Source organism: Styela clava, chromosome 10 (assembly GCF_964204865.1).
Source record: "Styela clava chromosome 10, kaStyClav1.hap1.2, whole genome shotgun sequence".
Taxonomy (NCBI): domain Eukaryota; kingdom Metazoa; phylum Chordata; class Ascidiacea; order Stolidobranchia; family Styelidae; genus Styela; species Styela clava.
In genome coordinates, this window is record NC_135259.1 from 1312363 (window position 1) to 1329683 (window position 17321).

At 35.8% G+C, this 17321-nt stretch overlaps 3 protein-coding genes across 3 annotated transcripts in view; 2 read left to right on the forward strand and 1 right to left on the reverse strand.

Annotated features, from left to right (window-relative positions):
• The window catches only part of LOC120337589 (deleted in lung and esophageal cancer protein 1-like), a 67884-nt gene that overhangs the window by 3663 nt on the left and 46900 nt on the right, over positions 1 to 17321 (forward strand). The gene's annotated exons all lie outside the window — the stretch shown is intronic.
• LOC120337590 (histone-lysine N-methyltransferase NSD2-like) lies at positions 44 to 6584 on the forward strand. The gene has a single exon (XM_039405426.2). It carries the CDS (start codon positions 337 to 339, stop codon positions 4309 to 4311), a length of 3975 nt encoding a protein of 1324 aa, XP_039261360.2. The 5' UTR covers positions 44 to 336; the 3' UTR covers positions 4312 to 6584.
• On the reverse strand, positions 14946 to 15907 carry LOC120337593 (putative gamma-glutamylcyclotransferase CG2811). Its single transcript, XM_039405430.2, has 3 exons — positions 15685 to 15907; positions 15410 to 15483; positions 14946 to 15320 (listed from the first exon to the last, which is right to left on the reverse strand). Exons 1-3 carry the CDS (start codon positions 15865 to 15867, stop codon positions 15101 to 15103), a joined length of 477 nt encoding a protein of 158 aa, XP_039261364.1. The 5' UTR covers positions 15868 to 15907; the 3' UTR covers positions 14946 to 15100.

Below are 17321 nucleotides of genomic sequence, written 5' to 3' on the forward strand. Positions count from 1 at the left end.
GAAAACGCGCGATATTCATTCCACGCTGATGTTAATGTCAAAGGTTGAACTAGTTGGTATATCGGTCAGTTTATTCCGCTACGTTTTGCTTAACTCTGCTGGTAATTATAATCATGCATTTGTGAGAATGTGATGAAATAATTTTACATAACGTTTTCTTGGAAAAAATTGCACATTCACTTAATTTTTGTTTTTAATTTTTTGTACAAGGCAGATGCGTTTTAAAGACCTATCAAGCGCCTTCACTCCTTGCGGTTGTTGGTTTATTTTTCCACAAGTTTCGTTAATCGTGAATTTGAGAGAGAGCGTTTTTACGGTTTCCTTTAAGTTTGGGCGATGTCGGAGGAAGGTGATCAATTTCCCAAATGCTCCACTACACATGGTGGCTCTGATAGGACTGGCGGGCATTGTAATGGCGATATAGAAAATGAAAACACCCAGAGTCAAATGGCAGTTAGAACTGCGAATGGACGAGTTAGTGCTGTTTCGAATATTGGTGAAAATCTTGATATAAGTGTGAAACAAGAGTGTGATGTTGGAGATGCTGAGAATATAGAAAACTTCTTAGACAATCTGATCAAAAATGAAGAAGCTATTCCTATCAAGCCTGAAAAAAGCGATATTGCAATGGGCCTTTCACCAGCAGATGGAATTGAAAACGTTAATGAAGAGGCTTTGGCATATGCTGATTCGGACAAGCATGCAACTGCGGAAAATTTAGCTGAGATTGTCTGTCCAAAAACAAATCGAGCATCTCTTAGGCAAAGAAAGCGTAAAGAATCGCTTCCTGCGAAGGTTGAACCAATAACTCCTGTGGCCGTTCTTGTGAAAGAAAAACTCCCTCCTGTAGAGCGACCTATTAATTGGTTCGAAGGTGAACTAGTTTGGTCATTTGTCACCGGACATCCATTGTGGCCATGCATGGTAAGCATTGACCCAGAGTTGGGTGTGCATAGCAAACTTATGGGCTGTGGAACATCGTCACATCGATCTTATCATGTACAATTTTTCGGAGACTCACCTGAACATGCATGGGTGAATGATTCCAGAGTTTTCAAGTTTTCTAACAAAGACGAATATGAAGATCTAGTTAAAAGCATTGCGAAGAGAACGCAAAAACGTCCTCCTAAGGTTGAAATTTCAAGTAGGTTTCATGATAACTGGCATGCTGCTATAGATGAAATATCATTGGCTGTAATGATCACAAGCAAACAGAGGCTAGAAAAGTATACTTTTGATTATGTTAATAAAATACCACGGAAACCATTAGATGGAGGTTCAACTGTTAGAAAAAAATCTTCTACCAAAGCAGATACTCCCAATACAAAGAAAAAAATTGGTAATGTGAGCCCTAGTCAAAAAACTATCACAAAGCTAACTCCAAAGCAAAAATCTAACATCATTACAAGTGATTCTTTGACCAAGAAAAAAACTGGCATTCCTAAGAAGACTGCTTCTCCGTCAATCCAAAAACTTTCCTCAAATAGTGATTACTCAAAACTCGTAATTGGAAATAAAAAAGTGAATTCATCTACTATGCCACATGCACAGGGTGAAGAGCAGTCACCTAAATCATATGTTTGCATGTACTGCCAAGACATTTATTTTTCTGTCGCTGACATGCGTGATCATTGCAAAGAAAAACACTCAGACGGAAAAAAAGTGATTGGTAAAAGGCAGCCTAAAACAGGCGAAATGCCGAATATTTCTCCTATTGAATGTTTGCCTAATAACTCTGTTTCTGAAAAATTGACATCAGATGAACTTGATGTACCATGTGACGTTTGCGGTGAGAAGTTTGCAAGCAAAAGGTCATTGGGGCAGCACAAACGCTTTATTCACCCGAGCGACTGTTCCGTAGAGGTGAAAGCTATTTCTGATCAGACCAAAACAAACATGCCACAGTCTATTATTGCTATTCCAGTAACTTTAAATAAGCCAAAGAGTGAATCACCTGTTCCAGCTGTTCGATTGCGGTCACGATCCCTTGCAATTTCACAAAATAAAAAAGGGCCTATTTGTGTTTTATGTGAAAAAAATGGGGATGTTGTTTCTTGTACCTCCTTGTGCCATAGATCTTTCCATGTTCAATGTTTAGGAGATTATGATGTCAGTGATCCATTTGTCTGCAAAGATTGTGTAAATAAAACTCATTTGTGCATTATTTGCAATCAAACCAGCATTGATGGTGATGGCCTGGGTGATTTGAAGCGCTGTGTGGTAGCCCTGTGTGGTCGTTTCTTTCATTCAACTTGTTTGCAAATTTACAAATTGAAAGGGATCTCTGATGTCGGAGATAAAAATATTGTAAGTGGTCCTTCTGCCAGGTGCCCTTCTCATTCATGTGCTACTTGCATAAGCAAAGCATTAGTGGATGATATGAGAGGTGGAAATCAAAGCCAAAAATTGAAAGTTCAAAATAAATCAAGGATGTTCAAGTGTATTCGATGCCCAACTTCATATCATGTTGGGGATGATTGCCTTGCGGCAGGATCAGTCCTTCTGGGTGGACTGAGCATAGTTTGCCCAGAACATTTCAAGCCTTCAAAAACACTAAATCACCACCATCCTGTTCACATTAGCTGGTGCTTCGTCTGCTCAAAAGGAGGGGAACTCATTTGCTGTGCAACGTGTCCTGCTGCATTTCATGCAGAATGTATCGAATTGGATAAAACTCCAGAAGGTGATTGGCATTGTCTTGATTGCACCTGTGGTGTCCGTCCACTGTATGATGACATTATATGGGTTAAACTGGGAACCTATAGGTGGTGGCCTGGCCAGGTCACCCATCCCAATGACGTACCTGACAACATTTGTCGCTTACAGCATGGCGCAGGAGAGTTTGTGGTTCGATTCTTTGGCTCGAATGACTATTTCTGGCTTAGCAAATGCAGGGTATTTCTTTATCAAGAAGGAGATAATGGTGCTACAAATAGACACTGCTCTCGTGGCATCAGTGGAGTTTTCAAAAAGGCTCTTCAAGAAGCGGAGGAAAGTTTTGCTCAAGTAATGGCAGCACGACAACTTCAGGAAGAAGTTAAGATCGCTGTAAACGACAAAAAACCAGCCCCATACAAACACATCAAGGTGAACAGGCCTGTGGGCAATGTACAAATATATTCTGCTCCTTTAAGTCAAATGGCAAAGTGTGTATGCAAGCGCAATGATAATCACCCCTGTGGTCAGGATTCAGAATGTCTCAATCGTATGCTGATGTATGAATGTCACCCAGCGGTTTGTACAGCAAGTGAGAGATGTGAAAATCAAAGGTTCCAGAAGTGTGAATATCCTCCAACAGAAATATTTAAAACAGAGTGGGGTGGCTGGGGCTTAAAGACGAAAGAGTTCATCAAAAAGGGCCAATTCGTTAATGAGTATGTGGGTGAGCTTGTGGACGAAGAAGAGTGTCGAAGGCGTATTGAGCAGTCGCATAAGGATAATGTTACAAACTTCTACATGTTAACTATAGACAAGGACCGAATCATTGATGCGGGCCCAAAAGGTAATTATTCCAGGTTTATGAACCACTGCTGTTTGCCAAATTGCGAAACCCAAAAGTGGATGGTGAACGGGGATACAAGAGTTGGACTTTTTGCTCTTCGTGACATAATGCCGGGAGAGGAATTGACATTCAACTACAACCTTGATTGCTTGGGTAACGACAAGACCAAGTGTGTGTGTGGATCTAAAAATTGCAGTGGATTTATTGGTGTTCGACCAAAGGCCCAGATTGATGGCATCAAGCGAGAAAGGAAAAAGAAACGCAGGACACGAAGATTGGATAGCATACCTCAACATGATGATTTCTGCTTTCGTTGCAGGCAAACTGGAACCCTGGTTTGTTGTGATTTTAAGGGATGTTTGAGAGCATTTTGCTTGGAATGTCTTCATATAGAAAAACCTCCTTATGGAAAATGGGAATGCCCTTGTCACCACTGTGACTGGTGTGGAAGGCGTGCTCAGTATTTCTGCAGCTTTTGTCCAAACTCATTTTGTGGCTCTCATGTACATAATCAATTAACTCCTAGTATTCCCAATAAATTTGATACCTGCAATGATCACGACCCTGAGAAAGCAGAATTTGAAATGGCCCAAGTTGTGGCAATGGTCAATGATTTGGTTAATGCACCAATGGAAGAGGAGACTTCCTCAGAACCATCACCAGCAGATAGTCCTTCAAATCTAATAGGAAATCATATTGATGAATTACCTCTGCTACAAACAGAATATCAACCAATCGCAAGAAAACGGAAAAGGAAGTCCACTGTTGGAAGCAATGAAAAGAAAAATAGAACAACTGATACAGAATGAGATATTAGGTCAGTTTTATACGTGGAACAAATAGGTTGATTTTACCTATATTTTTGTTCTTAAATAAACATGGAATTTGAAGCAATTTTGCATTGGCATGACATGGTTGGTGAACTCTGAATGCTGTTACCTATTTTATGATTTCATTGCATGGTTAATAAAGTAACTTGACTATCCTTATGGTTGAATGCGCCAAACAAACTCAAAATAAGAGATTTTCAATGTTCAAAAAATGACATACCGGTAGATATGTTTGAACTAAGGACAAGTTTTGTGGTCAGATATGATTGATTCAATTTCGTGTAAGAAGTTTTAGGCTTTGCTCCTAATTTAAAATGAAGGCGTGAAGGCATTGTAGGTGAATTTTGTTTCTGGGGATCTTGGAAGATTTAGAAATCGATGCCCCATTGGAAGTTTGTTTAAATGAAAACATTGAAGGGCTATCCCAAATAAACTATTCAGATAAAGAATGACTGTTATTCACACTTTTGCAAATTGATTTCAAGTCAAGTTTTCTGTAAACGTGTTGACTGTTGAGCCATATGGTTATTGCATTTGTCTGTGGCAAATTTTTAGTTATCGATTCAAAATTTTACAAAATCTAAAGATTCATTGTTGTACGCCGATTACGAGATTGGTGCTTTTCGAGAGCTTGATAAAATCTTAAACCGGAAAAATATGAGATGATACAAGTAAAAAAAAGTCATGACTCATAGTTTGATTGGTCATTTCGTGCAAAAATGTCAAGATTTAGTATTTTAATTGTGTTGTGTAGTTCATGATTTACTTAGTGATGTGTCTATGAGGGATATTCTAGAAATATCAAAATCTTCTATATTTGTATTCTAGTCTTCTTCTGCCTTAATAATTTCTGGACTTTGTTCAGTTTAATCTGTTGGACATCAGATTTCTCGTTTGTTTTATTTTTTTCATTCCCTAATTCACAAACAGAATTTTCCTGTTTTTGCAATCGCTATATTTTGGAACCACTTTATCACTAGGCAATTAGGCATAAGTCTCATATATATATAACACAATATTTTTTGATTAGAGTGCTTTTGGGGAATGATGGTTGCATTTTTTGCTTTAATAAAAACTTAGGTAGCCAGCATAATTGAAGGGTATTTTTACGGTTACTAATATATATCTTGATAGAAGCAATTTTCATGCAAGGCTCCTGGTCACTGAAAAAAGTTTTTGTTGAAGATTGCATTTGTTTGAATTTCTGAACCATACCTTATAGCCATGAATAGAGATTGAATATAAACTTCTTTCAAACAAAATGCAGTCCATTTATTGTTTCACATAAAATACTACTATTTCGGTGGTTATCAGAACGGTTTAAGACATCGGTTGAAAAGACTTGATGAATCAAATTCTTTTCAAAATTATACACCAGCTGTGACAATTGTCTAGTCATTTCACAAGTACTTTACTGTCAAGAATCTAGAAATCATACATTGTACGATTTTATGTTTCTGTTTTTAATATTGCTTGTGGTACACATTGCACCAATTGAATTGAAATGCTTGTATGGGAGTTGGTTGGTAAATGTGATTGAATTCACAAAAGTTTAACTTAATACTGAAGTGTTTTCTTTTTTTTCATTTTCATGATCGTTTGTTTCCTTGTGTTTAATATTTCTACACAATTACAATCTGTTCTTGTCATCATTGTTCAAAATGAATATTCATTCTTGTTCATTAAAAATGTTCATTGGAAAAAGCAGAATTGCAGATTCAATTCATTCATTCGTTGAATAAAAAATATCGAAGTTTTCACGACTTTACTTTTTGCCAATATTGCCAAATAATTACAAATTTTCTGAAATACTTCAATTGGTAGATTTTTACTGTCACAATCATTACAGTATCTGACAATGTTTCATATTTTGCCTTTTCTATTTGTTAGAATAATTGTCACTGATTATTTAATTCATTGTTGCATTTCATGCAAATTGATCTTCCCATTAAATGTGAAATTCATTCTGCTTTTCATCCTTCCCAGTGATGAGTTAATAGCATGGTTATTATGAATATCAGTAGAATAATATAGAAGCTGAGATTGGACTTTATGATCAATCAACAAAGAAGAGTTTGTATTCTCCGAAAATGTAACAGCTTTGAATTTTTTCTTGCAAAATTTGGATTATATGTGGCACACAGTCTCATGCTTCTAACTATGTCTGAGTTATTATTGGATTTGTTACATTTCCCATAATCACCCAAAATTGGTTTTATCAGTATAACTTGTAATAAAACATACTAGTGTTATTTATTGCATTTTGTGGCCGGGGTTAGTAATATGATTTGAATTTAATATGCTTTATAAATGTATCCTGAAAAACCAATCCTTAAGATCAAGTGTATTACAACCAAATCTGAAGGTTGCAGTTTGTTGGCTCATTTGCTATGACTTTTACCATTTTCACCATTGTAAGGAAAATTTGCTCTGCCAGATGTGAAAGCATGTAGCGAAAGATGACCCCATGCATATTAACCCCTCTACGGGACCAAATTTATTATGGTTTGGATATTTAAAAAAATAACCTGTTTTGACAAAATGCATTTTGGATCACACAAATGTCGGTTGTGCACGAAACTGTCCTAGAATCGCGATAGAGACAAAAATTCTCCGGCAAACGAATTGTTAGAAATATGATATCCTTGAACGACAATGTAATTCATTTTAGTCAGTCTAGTTTAGACATGGACTGCCAAAACCAGTGCACAAAGCAAGTTATATTTTCCATTGCAAATTTTTGATGTTTCTCAAAATTAATATCAAAGTTTAGGTCTTCCCTTGTTAAATATGTGTATAAAGCAGTGTTAACTCTAAGCAAATTATGAGTGCGAAAGTGCTTCGCAGTCGGAAAAAAAAGTGCGAAAGTGCTTTTGCCGATTTTAACAAGTTAGGTGCCCTAGCTTTTCATATAACCCATTTAAAACCGCATAGATACTCGAAAAAGCGCTCCTCCGGTTAATATTATGAATTAAAGAGAAGCGTTTTCGTTAACCGAGTTCCTTTAAGCGAATTCTTTATTCGAGCGAAGCGAAGCTTTATGTTTAATTAATACAAGGGAATTCATTGGCAATGAAATGACATCTGCTAACACCTGCCGCGGACAAAACTTTCATGCAATGTATCACGGTGTCAGTTGCTTACTCGCGTAAACAGCAAAGACTTTCACATTTGTTACTCCTTCCATCTAACAGACACCAGGCAGGCTGGAAACCATAGTAGTTACAGGGTGGATCGTTTGTACAAATCCCCTGCAAAATAATCCCCCCCAAATATAAATAGCAATCAACTAATTAGGGTTAGATGCGCTGGAAATTCAACTTTTCGATTTATCCCTAAACCTAATCTGATAATTATTAATTTGTGATTTTGAACCACTTTGAAAGTCGCCACCCGCTGTTTTAAAAGATAGGTTAACCTACGTTCCCTCCGAAATATTAGGCAGGATACTCCCCTGTTTTAGGAGATAGGTTGACCTACTTTCCTTTCAAACTTTTTTCTCCGAAGTATTACACAAGATCACTTTGAAAATCCTCCGTTTCGTGAGCTAGCGTAACCTAATTTCTCATTTACATTTATATTATACTATTTCAGAGCTTACCCAAAGACAAGTAATTTTTAAATGTCGACATGCCTTGGTTGGCGTGTGAGTCAGTTTAAATCGGGCAGAAAACATCATATATTGGCAAAATGTTTAGTAATGTCATGTACTTTCAGCATTCATAAATAGCACTCTTTGTAATGCTGCTGACCTAGTATCAAATATTCGCATCACAACGCCACTTGCCCGAGGTTTCCATATATTTCAATTACACTAATAGGAACGATGACACCAAAGAGTTTTCTTTTGCGAAGGTACACTAAATATAACGAAGGTGATTCTTGAGAAAAACATGAATATAAAAAATAAACGAATGATATGATAGTGGATCCCAAATAATTTTGAGAGTGTATCGAAATACCAATTCATTTGATAAATAATTATTATTAGACCACATGAACGCTGATATCCTGAAAATTAATGTTGAAAGATAAATACGCATTCTCAGATATCGGACATCCATTCGCGATATTCAATCGTTCATATGCACAAATCTCACATTAATAGTAATTGCTACCCAAGTTTGTAAAGTTTAGAAACCAACAAACAGAAAATAACTTATCCCCAAACACAATTAAAATTCAGTCCGCAATAAATTCGTCGCCAAGACGATGCCATACAAAACAAAAAAGATTTGGTCGCGAGAGTTACGTGAGATGACTGCCGTTGTTTTTTAAGCAGAATGTAAAAAAATTTATTATCAATAAACGGGAGTTAGGACGCCCCTTACACATCGTGTGTATTAAACTTCCCTGGTAGGTACTTTGGTAAGTACTATTATTATCGTACTTATACACCTGTTGGAGTATTTCGGACAATTTCGAATTTAAAATAAATGAAAACCCGACATATAATAAAGGCGCAAAAGTAAAATGAACATTTATTGAAAAAGTTATTATTTAAGAAAAACAACATGATCGTACAATTCCGCCAAAACCTCGATGTTCGCAAGTGAGATGATGAATAAATACTTCCCCGTATTCGATCAATTAACTTTAGCGTATCGTTGTTCTGCCAACAATCAGCCGGGTGCAAAATATTTCCGTCCTGTGATATGCTCACAAATATTCTCGATATTAATATCATACCCTCGCGTATGTACTTTCTATTAGCTCTCTAGTGATCCCTTCTATCCTTGGCCAAGTCATGTTTCGAATATGTGAACATTTTATTCGACCATACATGGCCGGCGGGATGTTAAAAATGTAAACAAGAGAGGTAAAAGCAATCGCGAATTCCGTTACAACGGCTCGTTTACGAATTGTTGCGCCTGTTATCGTCGAAAATGATAACATTTGTTGTCTTTTGAGGCATTTAAGCAGTAATAATTAGGGCATGACATCATCAAAATCGTCAAGTGAGATCTTGAAATTGCAAATTCCGTAAATAAAATTGTGAATTACTCGGTAACGAGTTCAGCTTTAATGAACGTCGGGGTATTGTTTTGTTGAAAATTATTATTAATGTGAGAGCGCCAAAAACATACAGTCCATACCGATGCGACTGCAATTTATATGGTCGCAATTGGTGTGGCGCGGTTATTAATAGTGTAAAATAAATTAAACGAATATCAATTATAACCAAGCCTGTCAGCGTGTTTATTTTCTGTGGGCAGGAATAGTAAAATACCATCTTGAGACAAATTCACTTCTATTATAAAATCTTAATTTTCAGTTATTATCGTTATACAAATAAGGTGTGGCAACTTTTTAATTTATCGACCAAAAAACCGCCCCACACTCGTCCAAACGTGTGTCGAGCTTGAACGACAGGATCAGATTCATCGACGACCTTAATTAGGGAAAATATGTATTTTATTGAGTATGCAAAATAAATGTAACAAAACGCATTTTTTTGTGATATAACTTTGTATTTTCGGAAACGGGTTGCCGTGAATGGTAAAATTTGATCTAAATTAATCACAAGATGTTTTATTTTGAATGTAACAAAACACATTTTGCGATATAACCTTGTATTTTCGAAAACGGGTGTCCTGAAAAGTAAAATATGATCTAAATTAATCGCAAAAATGTTTTATTTTAAATGTAACAAAACACATTTTCGCGATATAACCTTGTATTTTCGGAAACGGGTGTCGTGAAAAGTAAAATATGATTTAAATTAATCGCAAAAATGTTTTATTTCAAATGTAACAAAACACATTTTTCGAGATACAACTGTATTTTCGGATACCGGGTGTCATTTAGAGTAAAATATGATCTGAATTAACCGTAAATAATGTTTCATTCCAAATGTATCATAACGCATTTTTTGCGATATAACTTTGTATTTTCGAAAACGGGGCGTCACGAAAATTATTAATCTAATGTTTTATCTATCGTCTCAACTAACGTCTGGAACACATCATTTTTGGGGAGAACTCTAGCCCGCAAACGTCATTTAATTTAAAATAGAGAATGTTTCACGCATTTCAAAACGGAAAATTACCAGTAAGTGGACAGGGATTCAACCCTCTGGATTTAGTATTCTATATCCCCGTGTCAGAACTTTCTGAAGATGGAACAAAGAACCCGTCAAACCGCCGCGGAAAAGGGGAGTATTTTTTTGCACTAATAATTAGGGCTTGACAATATCAAAATCGTCAAGAAACTGGTGAATTTGCAAATTCCATAAATAAAATTGTGAATTGCTCGGTAACATTTCAGCTATAATTATCGCCGGGGTATTGTTTTGTTGAAAACACGTTGAAACTTGAGGGAATTAGTTACAATTAGCGCCTGACCTCTATTAGGCACTCGAGCACTCGAAAAAAAAAAGCACTCGAGCCCAATTTTTTTAGCATTAAGTCGCATACGTAAAATATCCTGTAAAAGAAGTGCTGTTCATTAACGTCATCTCGTCTTATGACCACCAGAAATGCCTTTATTGCCGAATTATTCAATGACTATTTTAAATCAACATTCAGGATTGGCACAATTTCAGATTTGCGAAGTTAATCACCATAGAAAAACATGAGAAAGTTAATTATCGTCTTAATAAATATCTGCATCACGGTATGGACAATAATATTACCATTCGCATAAAATTGGGACGGTAAATTTACAAATCTTGATAGGTAATATTAAAGTCAACGCAAATGTTAATTTGAGTCCTCAATGTCTTCAACAGCTGTTGCCGATGTGAACGAACGGGTAAACCCGAAATATAAAACTTCGATGTCCGCCGACCCACAAGAATTCATATTTGTAAAAAAGAGAGGGCGGGAATATAGATTACCCAAAACCTGGATATCGCCCCAAAACGATCGGTGACAAGAACAATTAGCGATTACAACGGAATTAACCAGTAAAAAGGCTTTGTTGCCGATTTTTTAATGTTCCACCACGTTTTTTCGGTACTCCTTAAAAATATTCGATTCAAAAAAATATTGAATTTTGCCCACCCGTCCGCACATCAATGAGAAATAGTTGTGTAAATATCGCAAAATTCCGGAAAATGCTACCTCCTTTCAACAGTGTGATTACAATAAAATGGTACTTAATGGTATTTTGTGAATTTGGTGATTTTGCAAATCTGTGACATGCTGCTAAAAGTTTCGTCTGATTTGAAAATCGTGCAGTTTGGTCACAATTCATCCAAAGTGACTATAACAGGTTACTAACACTTTTATAGTAATTTTGAATTCATCGATATCATTGATAGTCACATGACCACTCTCGTTCAAAGAAACGCACTGCGTAGTATTCCAACATCTGGTACACCCGGGAGCGTTTTTTGCCGGAGAAGCGGAATCGGTGTGCTTGTATAATAATCATATTATAAACAAGAATTTTGCCGTTAATGCAAAAGCTTTATCTCCTATGTCTGCATCTCATAGGTTAGAATTTCGGTAAATAACGTTATGATATGCAGAATTGAGTTACAAAAGTACTAGTATGTTACTTATTTGTCAACTTAATACTCGAAAATATTTGTTAACTTTGAATTTTTATTCCATTCAAAATCGGAAAAAAGTGCTATTTCTCTTCAAAATCGGAAAAAAGTGCTATTTCGCAGTCCCTAAAAAAAGTTGCGAAAGTGCTTCGCAATTTTCGCAAAAAAGTGCGCTAATAGTGAACACTGGTATAAAGTATCTAATAACGTCAAAAATTGTTTTGATAATATTGTAGTTTTATAGCATCTTTCTTTCACCTAGGTCCTAGGACTTACAGCATCTGCTCACGGAATATATTGAGGGAATAAGTATGTCATTCACCCGCTAGATATTTAGACAGATATATATATATATACATCGGAACCAACGACTAACATAACATGATCGGAACTAACCGAATTATGTATCGAAGCCCATTGCGAAAAAGTCGCAAGAGCATATTACGAGAAGACTTCACGCTGGTTAAACTTATTATGTAGTTCCGTTTGAAGGTTAGGTATATTCGATTGAGAATAAATTTTGTTTTCGCACGACCATTGGTAAAAAATTTTAAATGACCGACCAGTGTTTAGTGACGTCTATTTGCCTGCGGTTTTCGCTGTCTTGATAGCATTTGTACTCCGTTTCAAATTATTTTCCGCTGCTACCTGTTTTTGAACTTCAATAAAGATAAAATTATTTTGTCTATTTTGCTTTACATTTAATATAGAGCTCAATTTGCTACTTTACTGCTATCATTAGTAAACCCTTTTAAAGACTCGTGACTTAAATAACATTTTTTGGAACCATATAAAAATGCGCGGGATCTATTTCTGAATCCAATTGAGCTTCAATGAACAAAGCTGGGCATGAGACTCCCTTTTTATTCATCGGTGATTCGCATTATCTTTAGGCAAATGTTTAAGTATGAATGCGATCGCTGCATTGTGATGTACAATTTGATACCTCATTATGTCCTCTTTTGATTGAATTTATTAATATAGTTTTACAGGTACTAATTTCAAGCTGATACACACAGTAATGATGTTTTGCTTGATATTAATATCTTCTCTCTACATTTCCTCTAATGTTTTTATTCAATAACCGCACTGATCATGTGCTTCTGGTCAACATAGTGAACTATTGATCTCACTAGATAAAGTGTCTGGAGAGGTACAAGCCTGGCTAGTCAAAACTCATAAACCTCATTTTTCAAGTACAGGAAGTCCTAATTTTAAATGCAAAATTACGTGCCTAATTTAAAGAAGATGTGGGTTCGTGAGTGGTGATTTTCAAGTGTGGAGTTGCTGGCCCAAGTAGGCAACAAAAAGTAGATGTAGGGTGTGCGACAGTTGAAAACTTCAACAGTAATTACCCGAGCCAGGCCGCGAAAGCTGTTATTCGATGTATAGTTTATCTACTAACAATCTGAATGAGTTATCATTTGATTTTAAATATTTATTTTAATTTGTAAATATACTCTACGAAGACTATGGACATCCTGGACATTAAATTCACCCTTGGCAAACAGTTACTTTATAAATTTATGGCTTTGCATGACGAAGATATTTCACTTGCACTAGATTTTAAAACATATTTTTCTAACACTCTAACATCCTTTATTATATCATTTCAGGTATAATTATATATATATATATACTGCATATGCTATCAGTTACATTTATTTATATCCATCCTGTTGATGTTTCGAAGAAAAAGCATAACTTGGTTGAAGATACTCCAATGATAATACATTCTGAAAACTTTGTCGAGTATGGGGCGCTTTGTTGCACTTTATGTTTAATTCCTCTTATATGACACTAAGACTAATTGATACGGGAGAAGTTGTTTATATTCAATGCCACTGGGTCACATTATGAGGTAAATGTATATTAAATATATATATTAAGTAACTCATTTGTGGCATTTTTAAATATGCACAAAATAGTTATTAGGGAGTTAAATATAAAGGTGACCGTACATTTGAACCCATGTGTATATCCGCGGGTTCAATCTATATGCGGGTGCTAAAACCCATGGGTTAGGGTTAGTATGGGTTCAAATATCCGTAAAACAAAAAAATGTCCATAGGTGCAAATCGTGCAATAGTATGCAGGTGCAATTGTCGTGGGTTCAGATGTACGTGGTTCAAATGTACGTGGTTTCAAATGTACACGGGTTCAAATGTAATGGAACCGTATATGAATCCATTTCCCAATAATATAACCCATGCCGGAAGACCATGAAATGTATAATACATTTTTTTGCTTTATAAAATGATGACGTCACTTTGATGACAAATCTCTTCTGAGCCGCTTGGTTACGTTATAAGAACAATAACCGTGTGTGAAGTCGGAGATGTGGGTATAAATTTCTTCATATTTCGAGTGAACTCCTGCACGACAAAATATTTTAGAACAGTACTCGTCATTATTTTTTTGCGATACCACACGCTTTTAGTTAACCTTCACTCAAAGTTTCGTACACCCTAACTATACCAGGGATGACGAACCATTGACCCGTGGATCACGAAATGACCTATCGTGTTTTTTCATTGACTCGCCGAGTTAATTAATTAATGCGACAAATAACAGAAGCGTTTATGTCATTAAATTTATAATAACACTGTTCTTAAATCAATCTACCATATACCTGAACTACATTATTCTTATGATAATACAAAGTTGATGACATAACATTATACATTGATTTATTTCAACTAATCTCTTTTAGAAGAGATTCGTTCTTGTAGGTGTAACTTTGTATGTATACAGGGTTGTCTCAGCACTTCCATTTCGTTGCGCACAGGCACTAGGAATCGCGGCGCTGAATTAGATATTTTATAGATGGCCGGTACCCTTTGGTACAACCTGGGGTTTAGTCGAAAAGCACAGATCTAGAGTCATGGAAAATGCCCCATATCACAGTTTCCACCACATTACATTTTTGGGTACTCCTGAAGTATGCGCACCAAGATGTCGCCTAACCTGGTGCACAACCTGAGTTCAGGTTGTGCGCCATCTTGGTGCGCATACTTCAGGAGGTAACATTTTTGGATTTATGCTTCCCACTACTAACATGTTACACTTGTCACATGCATATCAAAACATTCCACACAAATTATTTAAAAATCTTTTATTTACCTGAATCTCTTTGCTACATATATATTTGAATTAACGAATTATATTAATGTGACCTCACATATCATTCGTTTATAACGCTTGAAACGACATACACTTCAGTCCCAAGTTTTGATGGAAACATGCTGACAATGGGAATGCGGGTCATGAAAATCATTTCTTCATTGACCACGGATCGAAATTCTTCAAAAACCTCTCATTGGGTGGAATGTATACAACATCCTCATTTGTATAAGTTGATAGATACTTGTAGGTTGTTAACTTTGGACTGAAGTCACATAAAATGTACGTCCAACATTTTATTATAGCAGACTTGTTGCTCTCTGCGGCTTCATCTTTGACAACAATGTCTTTTTCGAATCTCGTATACCAACTGCCAAGTCGAAAATGAAACGTTCATATCGTAATTTATATATATATATATTGAGTTAACAGCATATATACCTATGATACAAATCTTACTCGGGGTGCATTTCTATTCCATCGAGCTTTTTTAACATGTTGGAGTCTACGTCCCATACTTCGCCTTCCACGTTCTGCAAGATATAAAATATACATACAACTGAAAATTACCTTTTTTTTCGAATTGGGCGAAACTTGATCCTTTTTACTTCGCTGACCTTTTGACTGTAATGTCATTTGTTTCGAAATATTTATTTTATAAAATGCTATGAAGTTTGATTGAATGAATTCAAAAACACGATAAATTTTAATCATTCGAAAATCACTGTTACAACCTTGCCCTCTCCTGGATTGTCCAAAAGAAATGGAATCCCAAAGTTAGGCTCGACGACCATCGGATATTTCTCGGCCATGGTGCCATTAGCAACATAAACAGCTTTTCCATTTTGAACGTCTTCAATCAAGCTGTGGTTAGGCATTCCTCGCTTCAGAGTGCCGTATACGAAAATTCGATACATATTTATAATAAATGCAGAAGATTTGCTAGTGGTACCATATAAAAACAACAATAATACAAAAATAATATGAGCATTTTAGGAATTATCACCGTATGGCTAGCTTGATACATTCGAAAGTTTCCGAGGAATGATCTCGTCCTGTTCGCCTACACAAATCGCCCCATTAGCGTGATGGGATGGTCGAGAAATTTATAAATCTTATCAGTGGTTTCTGAGACTAGAAATAGCAACCAGAAAATCTCGCTGTATGAGTATATTGTATCCATATCTGTGGTATATATTATTAGTATTGACTAACCTAACAGATGCCACGAAGGCCCAACACATATTAGAGATGTACCGATACCACTTTTGTCGCCGATACCGATACCTACTAAAAACGCCGATACCGATATTACAAAACGGCGGATATTGCCAATACCGATACTATGTAAATACAAGCACTAGTGTTTGAGCATTATTTATAGTGCACATTATTTCAGATTGAAAAAGGGATATAATACATGATAAGAAATTGATGTTTGGGATTCAGATGCATTAATTAATTTAGATGCATTGTGCACTGAAGGTAGTAATCTCGGTGCTTAAAAAATTCATAGGCAGGGATTTAATAACGCGACTTTCGAATATCGTTTTTTTAAGAATATCGAATATCGCCCACACAACGTATCGCCGGCGTCCACGTTTTAATTGAAAACATTTCACATATATTTCGTTTTGTGTTTTATCGTAATCGTGCGTCGCGACAATAAGTTACAGCCGACATGAAAAGATTTCAATCAGCGCTGGCTAGAAATACCTATAACACGTCGAGGATGTTTCTGATTTTCTTATTTCATAATATATTACAAATATTATCGTTATTTCGAGATAGTCTGGGCGGCCATGGAATCTATGAGGAAATTGTGTAGTTAAACAAAATTGAAATTAATGGAATCACAACATTTAATACCTATGTAGAAAGATAATTATGTCGTAATTTAGCTCAACGATTTCGTTGGACCAAAGTCACTAAATGACACTCGCGCTTGACGATAAACAGTAAGAATTTATAACAGTGCTAAAAAGTGCGTGTTATGTTAAAAAAGACTTCGATTATATTCTATGATTTGAAACTTGGAGCCTAATTTCTCTTATTTCTGTGCTTGTCAGTTAACACCACAATTTATAGGTATAATTACCGTAATGCTTATTAAGTCTCTTTTCTTAGATGCAAGAAAATCACAATTTCATTTTTATCACACATGCCTTATGACTGCTTTACAATGATAATATTATCAAAGCCTAATTTCTATGTCCCTGGATTTAAGAAAAGTGAATAGTATTTATGTGGGGGATTTCACAATGTATTCGGACTTTCAGTATCGAATATATTTTTTAGAATGTATTCGAAATAGTCGATGGGTATGGTCATCCCTGCTCATAAGGTTTGGCTACCAGGGTGGTAAAATAAA